At 40.9% G+C, this 21,078-nt stretch overlaps 1 protein-coding gene across 1 annotated transcript in view; it reads left to right on the top strand.

The window, feature by feature from the left end:
• The window catches only part of KCNH4 (potassium voltage-gated channel subfamily H member 4), a gene marked incomplete at both ends in the record, with an annotated part of 83,506 nt that overhangs the window by 33,760 nt on the left and 28,668 nt on the right, over window positions 1-21,078 (top strand). Inside the window, 4 exons of the mRNA XM_081346179.1 lie at window positions 603-852; window positions 3,118-3,332; window positions 11,724-11,762; window positions 18,888-19,258. Of these exons, the coding sequence (XP_081202305.1) occupies window positions 603-852; window positions 3,118-3,332; window positions 11,724-11,762; window positions 18,888-19,258 (875 nt within the window). The remainder of the gene's footprint in view (window positions 1-602; window positions 853-3,117; window positions 3,333-11,723; window positions 11,763-18,887; window positions 19,259-21,078) is intronic.

Below are 21,078 nucleotides of genomic sequence, written 5' to 3'. Positions count from 1 at the left end.
TAAAAGGAAGATGGAGGTGGAAGGAAATGAAAAATAGAATCCACCAAGCTTAAGAACAAGTTCTTAAAGAGTAACAATGATTTGTGTATCAGGTTTTCCCACCCAATGCATGTTTGTTCAACTCTTAGCAATGGCCACATAGGAAGGGAAAGGGAAGGTTGATTTAAAACATCATCATTTAGATATGCTTCAATGAAAGAAAGAGTCTGATCTAGCTGATATTCTGAAAAGAATGATGGAATCGCCTTTATCTAATTCCAGCTGAAACTACAAAATATGACAATTTTCTATCAATCATCTCATTGATAAATAAGTGAGCTGGCCTCAACTGATGGGAGAGAGTAGTTTAAACAGGCTAGAAGTAAAGGAAGTTAAATCTTGGCACAATGGGAAATTACAATGTAGCAGTGTTTCTCAGGCTTGGCAACTTTAAGATGTGTGGACTATAACTTCCAGAATTCCCCAGCCCTCTGGCTAGGGAATTTTGGGAGTTGAAGTCCACACATCTTAAAGTTACCAAAGCTGAAAAACACTGGTGTAGCAGTAAATTTAATTGGCACCAAACTCCATACAAAAGCATCCTTCCTGCCTTTTCTCTGTAGCTCCTGCATGATTTCCCAGATGAATTACGAGCTGATATTGCTATGCACTTGAACAAGGACATTCTGCAGTTGCCGTTGTTTGAGAGTGCCAGCCGTGGCTGCCTACGGGCTTTATCCCTGCACATCAAGACCTCATTCTGCGCACCTGGCGAGTATTTACTACGTCAGGGAGATGCCCTGCAAGCAAATTATTTTGTGTGCTCAGGATCCTTTGAAGTCCTCAAGGACAACATTGTGCTGGCCATTTTGGGTAAGGCCCAGGAAAAAGAGTAGGCAATACAGCATCCATTTGGGCAGGGAATGATAGTTCCTGGGTCAGGGGACAATGGGAACTAAACAATAGTCCAGATTTGGAGCTTGTACTCATTTCCTTTTAGCACAAAGACACTTTACAAAACCTTTTCCAGGGGCATTTTCCTCATAACATTGCTTCCCTCTCATTGTAAATCCACTAGGTCCATTCCATTATTCCAATTTAGAAGCAGTTTCTTACTTCTTTTTATACAAAATCTTCCATGTGGATTACCTATGATACCTTGGGAGGGAAAAAAGTTTGAGGTGATGCTGTTAGGTCCAATGATAAGTTGATCCTACAAGACTGCTGCAGAAACATCTCCACATCCAGTTGTTGGCTCTTTGGGCTTTGATTGTGAGATAGACCAGACACCTGATCTTTTTTTCTTTAGGAGATCAGCCAGCAACTCTTCTATTGCTACATCTGATTATTATGTTTTTGGGTGTGCGTGCATGCACTGCAGCAATCATAAAGTAGGGAAAGTGAGACAGACTTCCATAAACATAGGATAAGGAAGGGGGAGAGAGCCGAGGCTTTTTAACCAACAAAAATTATTAATGGAGGCAATTAATTCCAAGAGGGAAAATGAAAAGATGATCCAAAGGCAAAATAGCACCAAGAGCTATCATTACAGCAGATTCTCAGTTCTCAGTTCTCTGGCAAAATCATAGAACTTCTGGGTGTTTTGAAAAAACTCAGATGTATTCTCTCTCTCTCTCTCTCTCTCTCTCTCTCTCTCTCTCTCTCTCTCTCTCTCTCTCTCTCTCTCTCTGTGTGTGTGTGTGTGTGTGTGTGTCATAAGAATGCAAATATTTTTGTAGGAAACAAAAATGAAGGACAGGTGAATAAAAAAGAAAAAGCAAGGCTTAAATTCCCAGTGTTCAGGGATACAACAGGTGGCTGTTTTTACCACTAGCTGGTAGCAGCTGCAGAGCACAGTTGAGACTGCTTTGGAACTATCCTGCATAAAATTATGTCAAAGCAGCAAAACTACTTGCTTTATTGTTAACTTATAGTTAGGGTAATCTCTTTTGGCTGTGTTGGCAGCACAATTTTTGTCAATATATTTTCCTCCCAATTCAAGGAAAGAAGAAAGCATATTAATATGACCATGCGGAAAATTTATAGAATTTGAATGATGAGCTTGGTTGCTAGGAAGTGAAGTTCAGCAAATGATTAAACTGTGGATGAGCTCTTTGACAAAACAAAAGGCTGCTGGGTATCCATTTTAGACATTTATATTCTCTAACAAGTACAGGAACTCACAGGACAATCTGTATAGCTTTAGAAAAGTCATTTAAAAAAGCAAATGTGAGTGACTTGTTTGGCAATAGTTCCAGAGTTGTCTGTGTGAATCCAGCTCATTGGTGCTTATTCAATAAACCTTGATTTGATAAGCTGTAGCTAGCATAATGTGTGAACTTAGTCACCACCTAGCAAAAGGTCAATTTCAGAATTGATTCTGAGCACCAGCAGTCTCCAGATGTGTTGACAGTAATGTCCAGAGTTCTTAGCCATCATTGCTAGGTGGGGGAAGAAGCCATGTTTAGCGCAGTCTTCTGTATACTAAGAGCAGATCAAATTTTCCCACCCAAGTTTTGGGAATCTACTACATGGAACAAAAAAAAAACACAAAACCTAATACAGTCTGAGGAACCCTTTTTTCTTGTTTTTGTTTCCGGATTTTTTTCTATCTCTTTTTTGTAAAAGTGAAATTGTAATAAATATTTCCCACTAAATGTAAATACCAGATGTAAATCTGTTTACCATAGCCATGGAAAAGAATGGTAAGAACTGAGAAAGCAGGCAATTTAGAGTTATTGTAATTTTAATAAAAATAAAAACTTTAAAAAATCAAAAACAAAGAAAGAATAACAATACAATCCATCTTCATCAGGCAAAATCCTTGTCCCAAGGTCCAGACAGTATTTGCATTTGAACTTCATAATAAACTGTGATTTACTTAACTATGGAATGATGTAGCAAGAGTGGCCTAAGCTCACACACTCCATTAAGTTATCAACCATGATTTACATATTACAGAGGACAGTCCAAATCTCTAAACGAAAACGAAGCAAATTATTTGATGGCTTTGCATAACTTGTGAGCCACTCATTCTATGACTTTGAAACATTGTTTGAGTATACAAAGGCAGAGGCAGCAATAACCTCTCTGCCTCCCATCCCATTCATACATATCCCAAACCTTAACTTTTTGTAGGTAAAGGAGATCTTATTGGTGCTGATCTGCCCAGTAAAGACCAAGTCATCAAGACCAATGCAGATGTCAAGGCACTGACCTACTGTGACCTCCAATACATCAGCCTACGTGGACTTTTTGAGGTTCTGGAGTTGTACCCTGAATATTCTGCCAAGTTCATGGCAGACATCCAGCAGGACCTCACTTTCAACCTACGTGAGGGTAGTGAGATTGAGGTAGGTGGATATGGATGACATTGTCCTGTGCCTTTAGCTCTTCATCCTGGCAGAGCGATTCTAAGTGAAGATCATTCGACTTACGCAGGAATTTTCTTTGTCCAAGCCACTAGAATCCATGCTTCCACTCTGACAACTCTGGAAGAGCTCTTCTACGTAATAATGGAAAGGAAGTTCTCTGCTTCCTTTATATTTTGTCTCTATCCCACAACCTTATGGAAGTAGAACAGGAAAGGGGGATTTGATTTTATTCCATATTCTATGTGGTTACCATAATTATGCAGACCAGTATTTCTCAGCCTTAACAACTTTGTGATATGTGGACTTCAGCTCTCAAAATTCTCCAGTTAATATTCTTAGCTGCTATTTTCACAGCCAACAAAATGTTGGAAAGTAATTACATACAGTATGTAAGTCCATTCTCTCCTGATTATGTTATCCAGAGCAAAGGATGTATAGGTAAAGGTAAAGGTACCCTTGCACATGGGTGCTAGTCGTTTCCAACTCTAGGGGCCGGTACTCATCTCCGTTTCAAAGCCAAAGAGCCAGTGCTTGTCCGAGGACGTCTCCGTGGTCATGTGGCCGGCATGACTAGACGCCAAAGGGGCACGGAACGCTGTTACCTTCCCAGTATAGTGGTCCCTATTTTTCTACTTGCATTTTTATGTGCTTTCAAACTGCTAGGTTGGCAGAAGCTGGGACGAGTAACAGGCACTCACTCTGTTACACGGCACTCGGGATTCGACCCGCCAAACTGCCAACCTTCAGATCAACAAGCTCAGCGTCCTAACCCACTGAGCCACCACGTCCCTAAGGATGTGTAGCCCACTCTGTTTCCTCAATTGCACAATTTATAGAGATAGACATCAAATGTAGAGAGACTAGGAACATCCACAATACATTACTTCATTACATGGAAGAAAATGCATAGTGAACCTGCTATAATCAAGGATTCCAATGTTAAGCATACCTTCTCTTCTCTTCCTGGGAGGCAATAATGTCACAGGTCTGGCATAGTTACATTTGATATTGCTGCTATATCTGAAAGTGGCTATATAGTTTATACAAATTTCACCTAATTAAAGCTGCAATGGTAGTTTTAAAGTCCTAATAATCTAGGAATGAGACTTCAGGCCCTTAAATACTGAATCTCCTTATGTTGCCATTAAGGGTTTCCAAATCATTTTGACAATTTAACTTTTGATGCAAGATTCAGGATTTTACCTACAGGAACATTTGCACATACAAATGTTGTGATTGCTCATCAGCCAGTGGATCCAGTAGCTGAGTCTGAGGAATCAGAGGAGGAGGAGGGGCCTGGAGTGACATCAGAGTCAGTGGATGGCTCTGAGGAGCTCCAAGACTTACAGTCTGAAGAGGAGCCTGGCCCCTCTATTCACGCTCAGGCTGTGCTGGGAGTCTGAGTTGGACAGTTATGACTCACAGCTGGGTGATATCCAGGATGCACATAAACGCCGGCAAGAAAAGAGAGCAGGACAGAAGAATGCAATGGGGCTGCTCCAAAGGCAAAGGAGCAGGCATTAGGAAAGCCACGCCTTAGCTGCATAATAAAAGGGTAGGTGTGGGAGGTACTGGTTGCCAAAGGCAATCGCTCGTGTTGAGGATCAAGTTTCTGTGAACTGTGTTTGTTTGCCCTGGACATTGACTCGGTCTGTGAATAATAAAAGGGGTTTGGGTTTTTTCCCTGTGGTTCTTGCCTGCTTGATTGGAAGAGGGATTTCTCCGTGTGAGCATAACAAGGACTGACGTGGGCTGGGACAGAACTCATACCCAGACAAAGTCTGTGTTAAATAGCGGGTTCTTTGATGCAGGAATGAAGACGCGAACAAAGTACAAGTACAGGTAACTCACAGTTTATTTCATGCTGTGACTGTACTGAGGGTGTAATGTAGCGGGTCCGACGCAAGGAAGAGACGTCAGCCGGAGTACGTGTTCAGCGCTTTATTGTGGGAGGGGGTCGCGTACTGGAGAACAAGGGCTACCTGGCCTCCTTATATACCTGGCCAGGTAGGCGGCTAGCCAATGGGGTTGGCCCTAGGTTTCCCGCCGAAACTGGGTTTCCCGCCAAAACCCTCCAGGCCAACGCCCCCTGGTGTCCGCTGCTATGCAGAAGCCTGCACCTGGATACATAACACCGGGAAATGGCTGCAACCAGCCGCAATGTATAGTCTAGCCACTAGGTGGCAGCCAATAGGTTTGAATCAACCATTGCCGCCTGGAGTTAGCCAATTGCAGCACAGGAGACTTGTAGTTTGGGTTGCTGGAGAGCCGTTAGCTGCTCCAGCAACCCATATGGTATTCCCTCAAAAAGCCCAGTACATAACACCCCTCCCCCCTTAGCTCAGACCATAATAATATCAATTAGTCACAACAATTGTCAAAACTTAATATCCAAACACATTAAAGTAAAGTGATAAAAAAACAATGTGGACTACAATGTTATTAAACAACGTCTGAATGAATAGGTTACCAAAATGGCACTTTTAGACATTTACATCATAACACTAGTTCTGTAGTCAAGTGGCAACAGTATTTACACAACATATAACTCTTTATTTTACAATGTAATCTGCAAGATATGAAGGAGGCTTGTGAGCCCTAGAGGAACGTCTCGGAGTTCCCATCACTTTGTGGTCTACCAGCTTACCCAGTGGGCTGGGTAGACTTGTGTCCCTTTGTGCTCCTGAGTCAAGGGGATTCGATGCACTCTGGCTGGACTCTCCAGTTGGCCCACCCCAGAGTCAGACAGTTCGGCAGAGTAGGCACAGCGGTTGCTGAAGTTCGGTTGGCTTGCTCCTTCAGGGGACCCATGTTGTACTCCAGGGCTCCCCATTTCTCCCTCCAGTTCTGCCTCAGTTAAGAAGGAAAAGTCCTGATAGTCCATGTGAGGACTGGCTTGACCACATGTTTGAGGACCTTGGGAGAGACTTATGATGCAGTCCTCACTTAGTGGCCATTCTGGAAACCGTTTCCTGAGCTGATCAATGTGTCTTCTGACAACCCGACCTCCCTCCAACCCCACTACATAAGATAGGGGTCCAGATGCCTTGGTTATTTGACCAGGAACCCATAAATTCCCTTGACCATAGTTCCTGGCCCAAACCCAATCGCCCATGTGTAGCCACCTTGGGGGTTTTGGTCAAGAGGCTTCTGCTGCCACTCTATCTGGATGCAACCTGTCCAGTTTAGTAATCAAACGCCTCCCCCAACGTAGTTCTGCAGGACTCTTGCCTGTGGCAGTGCAGGGCGTAGAATGCTGGCAGAGTAAAAAATCTGCCAATCTGTGATGCCAGTCACCTGTGACAATGCGCCTGAGTGCCTCCTTCATTGTCCTCACCATGCGTTCAGATTGACCATTAGAAGATGGATGAAAAGGTGCAGACATTGCATGTCTGATGAGATTAGCTCTAAGGAAAGCCTGAAATTCAGCAGCAGTGAATTGGGCCCCACTGTCTGAAACTAAGACATCTGGCAACTCACGTGTGGCAAAGAATTTTCTCAGCACCTGGATAGTCCTAGCAGTAGTTATATTAGGAACTGGAATTACTTCCAGCCATTTGGAGTGGCTATCCATTACTATAAGAAAGAGCTGTCCTTGAAAAGGCCCAGCGTAGTCTATGTGAACCCTAGACCAGGGAGTGTGCGTTTCCTCCCACTTATGAACTGGAGCCTGTGGCATTTCAGGCCTAGATTGCTGGCATGTATAACAACCATGGACTTGAGCCTCAATGTCCTTATCAAGGCCAGGCCACCAGAGGTAGCTTCTAGCTAAAGCTTTCATTCTGACAATGCCTGGATGGCCTTCATGTAATGATTCTAAAACCCTGTCTCTTAGGGAAGTGGGAATTATAACTCTATTACCCCATAAAATGCACCCTTTATGGGCAGATAATTCATGCCTCCTGACAAAATAGCTCTGAAATTCTGAGCTTTTGGATTTTTTTCCAATCAGCCCATATATACCCATGACAACACTCTGCTAAGTATTTTATCTGTGGCAGTTTCAGCAGCAATGTCCCCTGTATGGAGGGGAAACTCAGATATGTCCTGTATGGACAATATTCTAGCAGCAGGAGTCGGATCTGGATCCATTAGTGGTAGTGGTAGTCTGCTGAGGCCATCAGCATGGCCCATTTCCTTGCCCGGTTTGTGAATTAATTTAAAATTGTATGGAGATAGGAAAATAGACCATCTCAACATTCTTGGAGATAGTATGTGGGGGGTTTGTTTGTCTGTTGTGAACAGTCCCAACAGAGGTTTGTGGTCAGTGTATACTGTGAAATCCCTGCCATATAAATAGTCATGTAATTTTTTTATTCCAGCAATGATGGCCAGGGCCTCTTTGTCAATCTGAGCATAGTTTCGCTCAGCAGAGGACAATGTCCTTGAGTAAAATGCTATAGGAACCTGTTTCCCATTTTTTTCTATGTGGCTTAAAACTGCCCTCACCCCATAGGGAGATGCATCACATGCAAGACATACAGGTTTAGACTCTTTGTAGTGAGTTACAGTGGACTGTTCTGACAATAGTGCTTTTAAGTCCTGGAAACTTTTTTCATGTAAGTTAGTCCATTTCCATGGAGCTTTCTTATCTAGAAGCCTGTGGAGGGGCTCTGCTATTGCTGTCTTATGAGGTAGAAATGTGTGATAGACGTTTAGGAGACCCAAGAATGCTTGTAGCTCTCCTTTTGATTTGGGCCTAGCAGCCATTTTAATGGCCTTTACTTTAGAATCAGCGGGGTGAATGCCATTAGCATCAATTCGGAAACCCAGGAATTCTGTTGAAGAAACCCCAATAGTACACTTGTTCTTTTTTAATTTGAGGCCTGCTTTGTGAAGCCACTGCAAGGCAGCCCTGAGCCTACTGGCCAATACTTCAGGGGATTACCCTGCAATAAGAACATCATCAAAATAAGGGCAGACGCCCTGAATACCCTTGAGTGTACACTCCATGATTCCCTGAAAAATACCCAGTACAACACTGACTCCAAACTGTAAGCGTTTAACTTTGCCCCTCTGTGAGTCACGATCGTTTGAGCTGCGGCTGTGGCTTCATCAACCAGCAATTGCTGATAGGCCTGTGCTAAATCAAGTTTAGCAAAAATAGTACCCCCTTGCAATGAGGCTAAAATATGGTTGACCACAGGGACTGGGTAAGCGTGTTGCTTGAGGGCTTTATTTAAGGTGCATGTATAGTCAGCACAAATGCGAATTTCCCCATTGGCTTTAAGTGGAGTGACTATAGGAGTTTCCCACTCCCCACCATCAACAGGCTGTAACACGCCCTGTTGTACAAGCTTATCAATTTTGGAATCAATTTTATGTTTTAAGGCAAAGGGGACCCTACGAGGCTTAACCCTGATTGGAACTACATTGGGATCTAGCTTAAATGAAATAGGCGGGCCTTTGTATGTCCCTAGGGTTGAATCAAAAACATCCGCGTATTCCTCGCACACTGACGCAAGGTCTGCAGTTTGTGTCCAGTTTATGCCAGTAATCTGAATACCTAAGGCATCAAAACAATCGAGTCCAATGAGATTCATTCTCTGGCCCCCTACTACTATTACATCCAGGTGCCCCAAAAACCCTTTAAACTTAACCAACAAGGTGGTTTCTCCCTTAACTTTAACGTGAGCATTTTGAAAATCCGTTAGGATTATATCTGAGGGTCTTAGTTTGGCCCAATTGTTACTGCGCCTACACACGAAGTTAAAAGTGTCTTGAGAAATTGAGATGGCAGAGCCAGAGTCAAATTCTATCTTACATGGAACTCCTTGTAGCTCTACCATGAGCTTAAGTTTGGGTTTGAGGGGGCGATGAGGGGCGGTGCAGCATACGCTTCTATGGCTTCTGAAAAATCCCACACTAACCGGACCCTTGGCGCCAGTACCTCTCCTAGTCGGTTCTTCCGACTGGTGTTTGAGTAGCCGGTCTCTCTGGTGGGCTCTGCAAACCACCACAATGTGGCCTGTCATTCCACAAGCTCTACACGTGGCTGAACGAAATCTGCAATTGGCGCGAACATAGTTGCCGCCACACCCCTTACACCTCGGTAAGAGAACTGCCTTGTAACTGTCCTCTCGCTGGTAGCTGTCGCGGTGTTGCGCATTGGGTTGCTTTTGGAGTCGGTTGATTTCAGGTTCTTCTTCCTCAGAAGATTTTCTGGTGCATTTGGCATCCTCACGATGGACCGTTTCTTCGAACTTTGTCGAGTTGGTGGGCTGAACTGTCTGAACTGCGCCCCCGGCAGCTTCGTCGGCCATCACCTCATCCAGTGCTTCAGAAAACGTTAAATTTGGCCTAGCAAATAGTCTCTGCTAAAGCGTTCTGTCCCATAGGCCACAGACGAGCAGGTCTTGTAATCGCTCTTCTAAATTTGAGAATTTGCATAGGTGTGTGGCCTGCCTTAGGCCCGCTATGAACTCTGAAGCTGACTTCCCAGGGAGCTGCACTTTTTGGTCGAACTTGAACCACCAAGCCATCTCAGACATCTTGGGCTGGAAGTGCCCGGTTAGCTTCTTTTTGAGATCTGTGTAGGAGACCACTTTGATTGGTGTCGGCACAAAAAGGTTCTCGGTTAAATCAAAAGTTGCTGGGCCACACACGCAGAGTAGCGTTGTGGCCTTCAGTCCTTCTTCCGCTATTTGATTGGCTCTGAGATAGTTTTCTACTTGCGATAAATATGATGGCCATTCCTCCAGGTGTTTCACATCAAATTCTCGCAGCTTTCCAACTTTCGAGATTCTTCTTGCTAGTTCCTGCATTCTTCAGGATCCTGCTTCCAGGCTCAGGGAATGAGTCCACTGAGCATGAGGTCGCTAGCGTAGCTTGCTAGCCGGCCTTGAGGGGGGGGAATGCCTCTTCCCTCCGGCGTGTGCTGCCTTTCCCTCGTAGACTTCAGCTCTTAGTCAGTGAAGTAGAATCCCACCCTCGTCGCCACTGTTAAATAGCGGGTTCTTTGATGCAGGAATGAAGATGCGAACAGAGTACAGGTAACTCAGTTTATTTTGTGCTGTGACTATACTGAGGGAAATGGCTGCAACCAGCCGCAATATATAGTCTAGCCCCTAGGCAGCAGCCAAAAGGTTTGAATCAACCATTGCCACCTGGAGATAGCCAATTGCAGCACACGAGACTTGTAGTCTGGGTTGCTGGAGAGCTGTTAGCTGCTCCAGCAACCCACATGGTATTCCCTCAAAAAGCCCAGTACGTAACAGTCTATGAACTCAGTCTAAATCTAAGTCTCAAATGTCTCATGCAGCAGGAGAATTTAGAATTCATTTCTAGGAAATACCTAAGCCCTGCATGCCATGATCTAAAAAAGACTTTTGTTGAGAATAGAATCACTTATCTAGTCAATGGGAATAGGTCTTACATAGATGATCAGAAAACCCTGAATAAATCAGAGGGTTTTAAATATGGGGTAGTTGGAAGCATTTGGAAATATATATTCAGCTAGTTTGAAGCTATACATAAAGTAAATAGAATTGTCTTGCAGCTGCTTTCAGTATATTGATATTCCAAGTGGTGTGCTGCCTGTTGTCCTGATGACTATCTATTCTTAACTTGACTAGCAATCTTTAATAGCTTTGTTCTGCATCAGAATGACTAGGCACAGAATTTTTAACTGTTTTCAGCTAATGAGCAAATTTTGAATTTGGGAAACTTGCTATCTATGTTGCCCTTCCTTCCTTCCTTCCTTCCTTCCTTCCTTCCTTCCTTCCTTCCTTCCTTCCTTCCTTCCTTCCTTCCTTCCTTCCTTCCTTAGATTTAGATTTATTAAATTTATATGCCACCCTTCTCCACAAGGACTCAGGGTGGCTCACAACAATAAAAAATTAAAAAACATAAAGTACAAAATTTAAAAAAGAATTAAACAATGGATGTAATAAATAAATGACAATTTAACCCAATAAAAGCCAAATTTAAAACCATAGTCAGTCCAGGCCCGCTTGTTGGAACATCCATGTCTTCAGGTCATGGCAGAAGGACTGAAGGTCAGGGGCTGTCCGCAGCTCCGGAGGCAGTTCATTCCAGAGGGTCGGTGCGCCCACAGAGAAGGCTCTCCCCCTAGGGCTCACCAGCCGGCATTGCCTAGCCGACAGAACCCTGAGGTGGCTGACTCTGTGGGAGCGAACCGGGCGATGGGAGGTTGAAAATGGCAGCAGGTGGTGATTTCTTAATAATAACTTTGATGTAGCTTGTGTTGAAGAAACAGGCTGTGTTTGATAATTTAGAGAAGAGATTGCATAATACACTAGTGCCAAAAAGCCCATAAACACCCTCCACACACACAAACACACAAAGGATAGGTTTGTGAAAAGTAATTAATTAAATATTTTCATGCTCTTGTTTTTGCTTTTCTTCCAGGGGCTTCTCCGATTTACCAGATCCCCATGTTTATCCCAGGTAACGTGAAGTTTATACTGAGGAAAAAGTAGGCAAAGTTTTTTCATTGGATTATGTTGAATTTTGGGGAGTGTGTGGATGTGAATGAAATTCTTGGCTGGGAATACTGGGAGTCATAGTCTAATAAATTTACAGAAATGATATTTAGGATCATTGGCATAAATATAGTGAAACTGCATCTTGGAGTCCCTGTACAGTAGGTAAGAGGAAACAAGTGATGGAAGAGACACCATAGCTATCACCTCATCTGCTTTTGTTCTAGAGTCAGCTATCATTAATTAGATGGCAGAAAGCAAGTAAAGGGGGAGGAGTAATATTTTGGGGGATAGGGACATGAGAGGAAACCCTCATAAGGACAAGTCCATTACAGCTGTGGTGACAGAATGAATAAGGAGATTGTGTGACTTTTTTCTTCCATTTCCTTTGTGTGTCCTCAGTTGCATTGGCTATGGGATTATTTATTTAGCCCTGAATACCGGGGGCAAGGGGTAATTTGAGAAGTTTCCTTTGTGGCTCAGAGAGTTGTACTTACAATCCTGTCTAGGCCTTTGAATTTAACTCCTTATCAGTGTAGACATCCATATTAAAGGTTTTTTTTATTGAAAAGTTTTACAATACATTTTTTAACAAAACAAAACCCCTCCCAACCCCCTCCCCTCTCCCCAACCCTCCCCAACACCTCCCTCCCTTCCCCCTCCCCCCTCCCCGACTTCCCAGAGCTAAATACAGGGTATAAAAATACAAACAATCATAATCTACCTTATGCAAACGACAATAAGCTATTAAATCTATCACACTTTAACTCTTATAAAATAACTACAAGCAATATAAATATCACATCAATACTTATTCAAATGCTAGATGAAACTTTTTAGTCCCATATTTATTCTGAATATAATCAATCCATTTTTTCCACTCCACAATATATCTCTGTTGCGAATGGTCTTTCAAGTACGCTGAAATCTTTGCCATTTCCGCCAGGTTGGAAACTTTTAAAGTCCATTCTTCTATAGTCGGCAGTTCTTCCTTCTTCCAATATTGCCCTACTAAAAGTCTTGCTGCCGTAATTAAATTCAACATCAACTTAGTGTCCACAACAGTAGTATCAGTAATAATACCCAGTAAAAACAATTGCGGACAAAACTTTATCCTTTTCTTAAATATCTTTTGCATATTCCACCAGATTTTAATCCAAAAATCTTTAACCGTTTTACAGGTCCACCATATATGAAAATACGTTGCATCTTCACCACCACACCTCCAACATTTAGGCTGGCAGTTCGGATACATACTTGCTATTTTTTTAGGATCTAAGTGCCACCTATAAAACATTTTATAAAAGTTCTCTCTTAAGTTTTGAGCTTGCGTAAATTTTACATTTCTCACCCAAATCTTTTCCCAAGTATCCATTGTAATGACTTCTTGAAAATTCTGAGCCCACTTTATCATACAATCTTTAACAAGTTCTGTCTCTGAATCAATTTCTATCAATGCAAGATATATCCTTTTAATATGTGCTTGACCTTGATCTCTAATTTGCTTTACCAGATTTTCATCAGTCATTGAAAAACCAATTTTCTGGTCTTCTTTCCACCTGGCCCGTAATTGCCCATACTGAAACCAAGTTTGTACAATCTTTTCTTCTCTTAAAATATTATACGGCTTCAAATGCCATACATTCCTTTCCAAACTTAAAATTTCCTTATATGTAGTCACATCATATTTAAACCCAACACTTATATTTTCTATTGCGTGTTTCGGTATTGCCCATATAGGTATCTTATAATTTAACTTATGTCTATACTATTTCCAAACTCGCAACAGAGCATGTCTTAAAATATGTACCTTGAACACATTATCCACCTTCTTATCATACAATAAATATGCATGCCAACCAAATAACAAATCATGGCCTTCAAGATTTAATAATCTCACTTGTGTTAAATTAATCCAATCACTTATCGCTGACAAAGCAGCAGCTTCATAGTATAGTTTAAGATTAGGCATTTTAAGACCACCTCTCTCACGCGTATCCTGCATAATCTTAAATTTAACTCGTGGCCTTTTCCCTGCCCAGACAAATTTATTAATACCCTTTTGCCATTCCTCCAAGTTTGAGTCCTTTTTAAGAATAGGTATCATTTGAAATAAAAATAAAAATTTCGGCAAAACATTCATTTTCACTGCTGCAATTCTTCCCAATAAAGATAATTGTAGTTTTTTCCAGCTATCCAATTCTTTTTGAACTTTTCCCCATAACTTTTCATAATTATTTTTATATAGCTTTACATTTGAGGGTGACAAATATATCCCCAAATATTTAACCCTTTTAACAATTTCAAATCCCGTTAGCTCTTCTAAAACAGCCTTTTGTGATACTGTCATATTCTTAGACATTTTAGTTTTTTGTATGTTAACCTTGAATCCAGAAACTTTCCCATACTGCATTATTATCTCCATCAGTTCTACAACTGAGTCTTCAGGCTGAGTTACCGTAACAACCAGATCATCTGCAAACACCCTCAGTCTGTAATCCTGATCTCTTATTTGAATTCCCCTAATTTTTTCCGAGTCCCGTATTTTAATCAATAATATCTCCAATGTTAAAACAAATAGTAAAGGTGACAACGGGCACCCCTGCCTTGTGCCCTTTTCAATGTTACATACTTCCGTCAGACTATTATTAACTATTATACGGGCTGTTTGCTTTTGATATAGTGCCCTAATTGGTTGTAAAAATTTATCCCCCAAATTCATTTTATCTAATACTTTCAACAAAAATTGCCAATCCAATTGATCAAAGGCTTTTTCAGCATCCAAGAAGATCAACGCTGCAGGGATCTGATTGTTTCTTTCCAAAAATTCCAACTAATCAACTATATGCCTCACATTGTTCTTCATTTGTCTACCACTTATAAACCCAGTTTGGTCACCATGAATTACTTGTTGCAATACCCTCATTAATCTATTAGCTAAAACCTTAGCAAATATCTTGTAGTCCGTATTCAAAAGTGATATTGGCCTATAATTTTTTGCTTGGGTGACATCCTGGTCTTCCTTCGGAATCAGAGAAATAAAAGCAGTTTTCCAGGACAGGGGCACCCCTCCTCCCATTTGAATTGTCTGAAACAATTCCCTTAATGGATTTACCATCTCTAACTGTAAATTTTTATAATACACAGCAGTCAATCCATCCGTACCTGGCGCCTTACCCACTTTCAATTGTTTAATTGCTGAAAAAAATTCTTCCTCAGTTATCAATTGATTCACCTCTTCCTTTTGTTCTTGTGTAAGAACAGGAATATTAGCATTCATCAAATATACATCAATATCTGCCTCACTAATCTTATCTCTAGCATATAACTTAGAGTAAAAATCAACAAAAGTCTTCTTAATAAGACTCTGCTGATACACTACCTTACCCTTATGTTCTATTCTATCTATATTAGAAGCCCTTTGCTTCTTCCTTAACAAATAAGCTAACCATCTACCTGGTTTATTGGCATTGCAAAAAGTATTATGTCTAGCATACCTTAAGTTAGTTGCCACTTGATCAGCCATCAACTTGTCGAACTGTCCCCTTAATAAATTAATTACCTCTTTAATCTTCACATCCGATGGATTCAAAATTAAAGCCTTTTCTTTTTCCCTAATTTCATTCTCTAATTCCTTCCTCCTGAATTCCAGATTGCGTCTATATTTGTTATTCAAATATATTAATACACCTCTCATATAAGCTTTACTAGCATCCCAGACCATTTCAATAGAAGTACCTTTATGCATATTAATTTTAAAAAAATCCTTCATCTGTTTTTTACATTCTTCCACATTTTCCTGATTTCTAAACAGATTCTCATTTAGACGCCAGGAACACCTATCTCTATTATCTTTTTCTATCTCTAACCAGACTGGACTATGATCAGACATAGTTCTTGGACAAATCTTAATCTTCTTAATCCTGGAAAAGAAATCATTAGTAATTAGTATAAAGTCAATCCTAGAAAAAGATTGATGTCTATCAGAAAAAAAAAGTATAGTCCTTCTCTTGCAAATTTCTTTCTCTCCAAATATCTAGCAGTTACAAATCATCCTTCATTTCAAAAAAAGATTTAGGCAGTTTAGCATGACTTGGAATACTTTTAAAAAAAACCACTCGTCCATTTGTACATCCAAAACACCGTTCCAGTCTCCCATAAAAATAAAAGATTTATAATCTCACTGAGTAATCTTGCTGTGTAGTAAACTATAAAAGTCTGCTTGTTGTTGATTAGGAGCATATAATCCAACCAGAAGTGTTTTCTTGCCTTCTATTAACAGTTCAATTATAACATATCTTCCTTGTTTATCTGCTTCAATTAACTCCGCTGTCAAGGTATTCTTAACATAGACAACCACTCCATTTTTCTTATCCGTTGCGGATGCAATAAATTGTGTACCCAGTCTTGAATTTAATAAGTACTTTTGATCCGTAACTCTAATATGTGTTTCTTGTAAACAAATAACATCATTCTTAAATTGTTTTAAATATTGAAAAACTTTCTTTCTCTTCTGTGGTGAATTTAAGCCATTAACATTCCAAGTTAGAAACTTTGTCGCCATCCTTCACGACCCGAAGCTTTTGGAGCGCTTCTTCCAAAATCACCTGGACTCTCTTAGGTCACGCTCCTCCCACAGCTTCACTATAAGTAAGTTTTGGAGGTGCCATCATGACTTTCTGCTGTTCTTGTTCTTGCTCTCGTCTCATTCGTCTCGAAGCAGCACGCGTCATCCTCTGGTCTCTGGCCTCCTCCGATGATACTGAAATTTGATCCACTCCTGTAGCTTTCTCTTCTATCTGCATCATTCCTTCAGCACCTTGTAAATTCTCACTACATAATTGAGGCTCTCCCTCACCATTCTTCTTTGTAGATTCCAAAAGTGGTATGGGGACTGCTTTTAAAACATTACTATAGAAATCATGTGCCTGCAACACTGTAGTAAGACGATGTCTCATGCCTCCATGCATCACCACCATACCCACTGGTATCTCCCATCTGAACTTAATATCACGTCGTCTTAATTCTTGTGCCAAAAAGGCAAATTCCTTCCTTCTCCTTAGAATTCTTGGAGGGATCTCTTTTAAAATCAAAACTTCTTGCTCAGCAATTGCAAATTTAGTATTATAAAAGGCTTGAATAACCTCATTTCTAATTGCTCTCTTTGTAAAATAAACCACCACATCTCTGGGTAATTTCCTTTGTCTTGCAATCCACGAATTAACACGGAAAATTTTATCTATATCTTCCATAATTGCATCTGCTGGTCGCCCCAGCACACCTTCCAAAGCCTCAGAAACTATTTTCTTCAAATTTTCTTTAGGATCCTCTTTTAAGCCTCTGATTCTCACCGCAAACTCCATCTCATGGTACTGTACCAAGGTCAAATCACTATCAATTTTCTCCACCACATTTTCAGTCTCTGTCATTTTTGCATCTAATCTAATATTATTTTGGCTGAGATCTTCCACTCTCTCGTCCAAGCGTTCTATGCATACAGCCATGCCTTGAAATGCAAGTAAGATGTCTGCCCTAATTTCTGTTAACTTCTCATCCAGAAGCTCTGTAAGCTTTTCATCCATAAGCTCAGCTAATTGTTGTGATTGCTTTTTCATAGCCTCTTGCAGCACATCCTGCAGGTCTTTAACTGTAACAGTTGGTACAGGTGCAGGTGCAGAGGGAGGGGGCATTAAAGCTTGTAACGAAGACTGCTGCACCGGAGAAGCCCCCGCGCTTCTAGGAACTTTAGAGGATTTGGCAGCCATTTTCACCCACTATTGCCTGCTACGCACTTTCACTTTCAAACTCCACAAAGTCCATTGAGTTAAAGATCATAAATTCACTTTCACCTGGATCTCCTGTATCGCTCTGCCTGCATCCAGGTTCTCAAAGGTTCTCTCTTGCTGGCAGGGATGGTTGCTGATGCCCTGCTCTGCTCCAAAAAACCCGGAGCAGAGGTGCCCCGCAGTCCGGAGCAAACTCAGGCTTCGGGGGGGCTCAATCCTTCAGCCGCCAAAACTTTTAGCTCTGGCGACCCCGGAGAGCTCTACCCCTACCTGAGCGCTCACCCCCTCCTCTTCTCCCGAGGAGGGGGCTTCTGAGCTGCCAAAACAGCTGATTGGTGCTGTTTTCGGCGGCTCTACAGAGCCGGCGGGGCTGACAGCCAGAATGGCTGCCTGCGGCGATGCCTTCCCACCCGGAAGTTAAAGTTTTAATGCATCTAAACAGTACCCAGTTGCAGAAGAATGACATAGAAGATTTTCCGGACCAATGAACAGTGACACATAGGGATATCCTGGAAACTTCCTCTCATCATGACCTACCGTATCCAGATGAGGGCATTCAGACATGGCATCTTTTTTTAATCAAGCAATGACATGTTTGATATCATCTTATCCTATTTCAGGGTACTGTAATGATATTTCAAGTTTAAATGTCTATAATTGTTATCTTCCATCCAAAATAAAAATTTGTAAGACAAATTTGACATTAAAAGCCCTATATTTTATAGTGAGCTGAATTCTCGTGTTAGATTGTGAACTGGTATGAATTTGAGTTGGGATCGTGATCCAGAATTGCTTCTGTTCTCATAAAATTTCTTTTTCAAGTGTCTACTCTTGGTTTTGTTCATACAATTATTTGTTTTCATCTTGGTTACCAAAAAGTTATAAAATGGGAAGAAAAATTGGCTAAGCTTCCAAGATCAATATCTATACTTTAAAAGTTATAAAACATGGGATATAATGATAAATGAGCATTTGAAAGCTAAGGACATTTTCAAGCGCAAATTACTTACTGGAGTTCATTTATATTTCAACAATAACACATTATATATTCACAATAGCTGGGTTCTGATTACTCAGAACAAGTAATCATTTTTTGGTTTCCATCTTACACTGAATCATAAATTATCCAATTGGGCTTGTGTTTAGATAATGCTGCATGTTAAGCTATCCAAAGTTAACAAACACAATCTTTAGAACATTAGCAAATTGTTTGAGCATGTTCTATGAACCCAGCTAGTGTGTGAGAAGAATTTAAAATTAAATAGGCCTCATTAGTCTACACGTTCTTCTTCCCACCTGGCCAGCCTCATCTTCAAAGTTGTGCCACTGCCCCTGAGAAGATCCTACCTTCCATCCAGGAGTACAGTGAGGACTCTGAGGACTTCTTTCAGCCTTCACCTGCTACAATCACACGTCGAAAAATCATGTTGCCCAACCTCAACAGCCCAGTAAGGCGGGGCTCGATCAGCAGTCTTCTGGGAGATGATTTGCGCCAATTCTCTGCCCTGAGGAGAACTTGTCGGTCTCCAGTCCGCTGCAACCGGGTCCGCAGTCCTTCTCTACGATGCCATCAGGAGGAGCGACATTTTGACAGTGAGGGCCTCATTGGCCGGAAGCCTAGCAAACTTCTCATTCCCTCTCTCACACACTGCGGGCCTCCAGACCTCAGCCCCAGGTAAGAGGGCCTCATCATCCTTGATTTAACTCGTGAAATATGTATATATAATACACCATATGTTCTTGAACATTCGTTCCATTAGTGTGGATTGGACATGTAGAAGAGATTCGATTCAAATACAAAGTTCTGTTTTAACCTTAACTAGCACCTTACATTTCTTTAGTTTTAGAAATTTTGGCCCAAATGCAAATCATGATCTAAATGATTCTATTACTTCCAAGATTTTAAAAATTTAATTTGGTCAAATTGATTTCAATATCTAGGGAAATTTATTTCAGAGATACAGAACGCCAAATATCAGATAATTATGTGAATGGGCTTCGATTTTGTTGTATTTCCCCCCCCCCACAAATGCTGCCTATATTTGTTTAGCAGAGGTGGGGTAAATCTGCAGGCATAGCTGCCCCCTACCAGCAACAAATCAAGCTTGTCAAATTTAATTTTTACAGATTCAAGATCTTTATGAACAAGTAGGTTTTACCATTAGACGGTTATCAAAAGAGAATACCTTTGGGGAAAGATTGTTATAAATATGGAATATGGACGAAGTATTCTTAGGAAGCCTTCAAAATTTCAGATTTGTTGGTAATTATGATGTAATTGTAAACATCGGGGATGATTTTATCACATTCTATTTCTATGGTTTCGGTTGGCAGTTTGTATGAAAATGACTTTATTTATTTATTTATTTATTTATTTATTTATTTATTTATTTATTTATTTATTTATTTATTTAGATTTGGCATCACCCAGTTCCAGAACAACTCTTAGACATGCTTCTCAGAAGGGAATGTGTGGGAATCTTGGAAGTTATGATAAATTGATAATGAATAATAAATAATTATTTTCTGTAGGTAGTAATGTATCAGAAGTTCTGCTGGGTAGGGATGGTTGATGGGATTTAAAGAATTTGAACATAAGTCATTGTGCAAGCCAATGATTTAGTGTGGATCCCATAGATTGCGGCAATATTCTTTTAATACTTTTGCTCCAGGCTGATAGAATTAGTAAAGCCCCCATAAACTCCTTTGTAACTTAGTTTATTCAAAGGTTAGAAATGTATTACCTCTAGTGCCTCCTTCCACTTCTGATTTTGCATTTTCCTTATATGATCAGCTTAGCAGAAAAGGTATTATTTTGTTAGATCTGTTCCAGTACAAATTTCTAGATCACTAGCAAAGCAGCAGGAAAGCTAGAAACTTTGGGATTTGGCCAAATGCCATTCATACTCTTGTATGTTGTTCTCTAAGATACAGATAAATACTTTCTTGAGTCAAATCTGTGAATTCTAGTCCCACCTTAGATATGAAAGTTGGCTGGGTGACTTTGGGCGGTCACTCTCAGCCTAAAACATCAGGCTCAGCCAACAAGTGGGTCAGTCAGATGCTTTTGTAACCAATGGATCGACACCCACTCCCCAAAAACAGACCTGCACTAGTAGACAAAATGCTAGGAAGAAAAAGAAATCTATGCGCTTTTTTGACAGCAAGAACATCCAACATCCCAGTCTAACCCACAGCCCTGGTGGTTTGGAATGCAAATATTAGCCATCTCTGGTTTTTAAAAAAAACAGTCAAAGATGATTGGGTGCTCCTTTGTAACTCCTATTGAGCTCATTCCTGATCAGGTGGCCCTTTATGATAATGTGTTTTTTTTATAATATCCTTTAGGTTATGCTCCACTTTAATTAGCCAGAGAAAGTGATTGTGCCATTTGGATTTTCTGTCACATGTGCCAAATATCTTGGGTCAGCATTGCCCTAGATTATAATTTTTCATCTCTTTGTGTGGGTATCTGTGTGGATATATGTATCTCTG

Source organism: Vipera berus (genome assembly GCF_964194415.1).
Source record: "Vipera berus genome assembly, chromosome: Z".
In the NCBI taxonomy this organism is placed as follows: domain Eukaryota; kingdom Metazoa; phylum Chordata; class Lepidosauria; order Squamata; family Viperidae; genus Vipera; species Vipera berus.
Note: the sequence above shows the minus strand (reverse complement) of the source record. Positions and strands in the feature narration are given on the sequence as shown.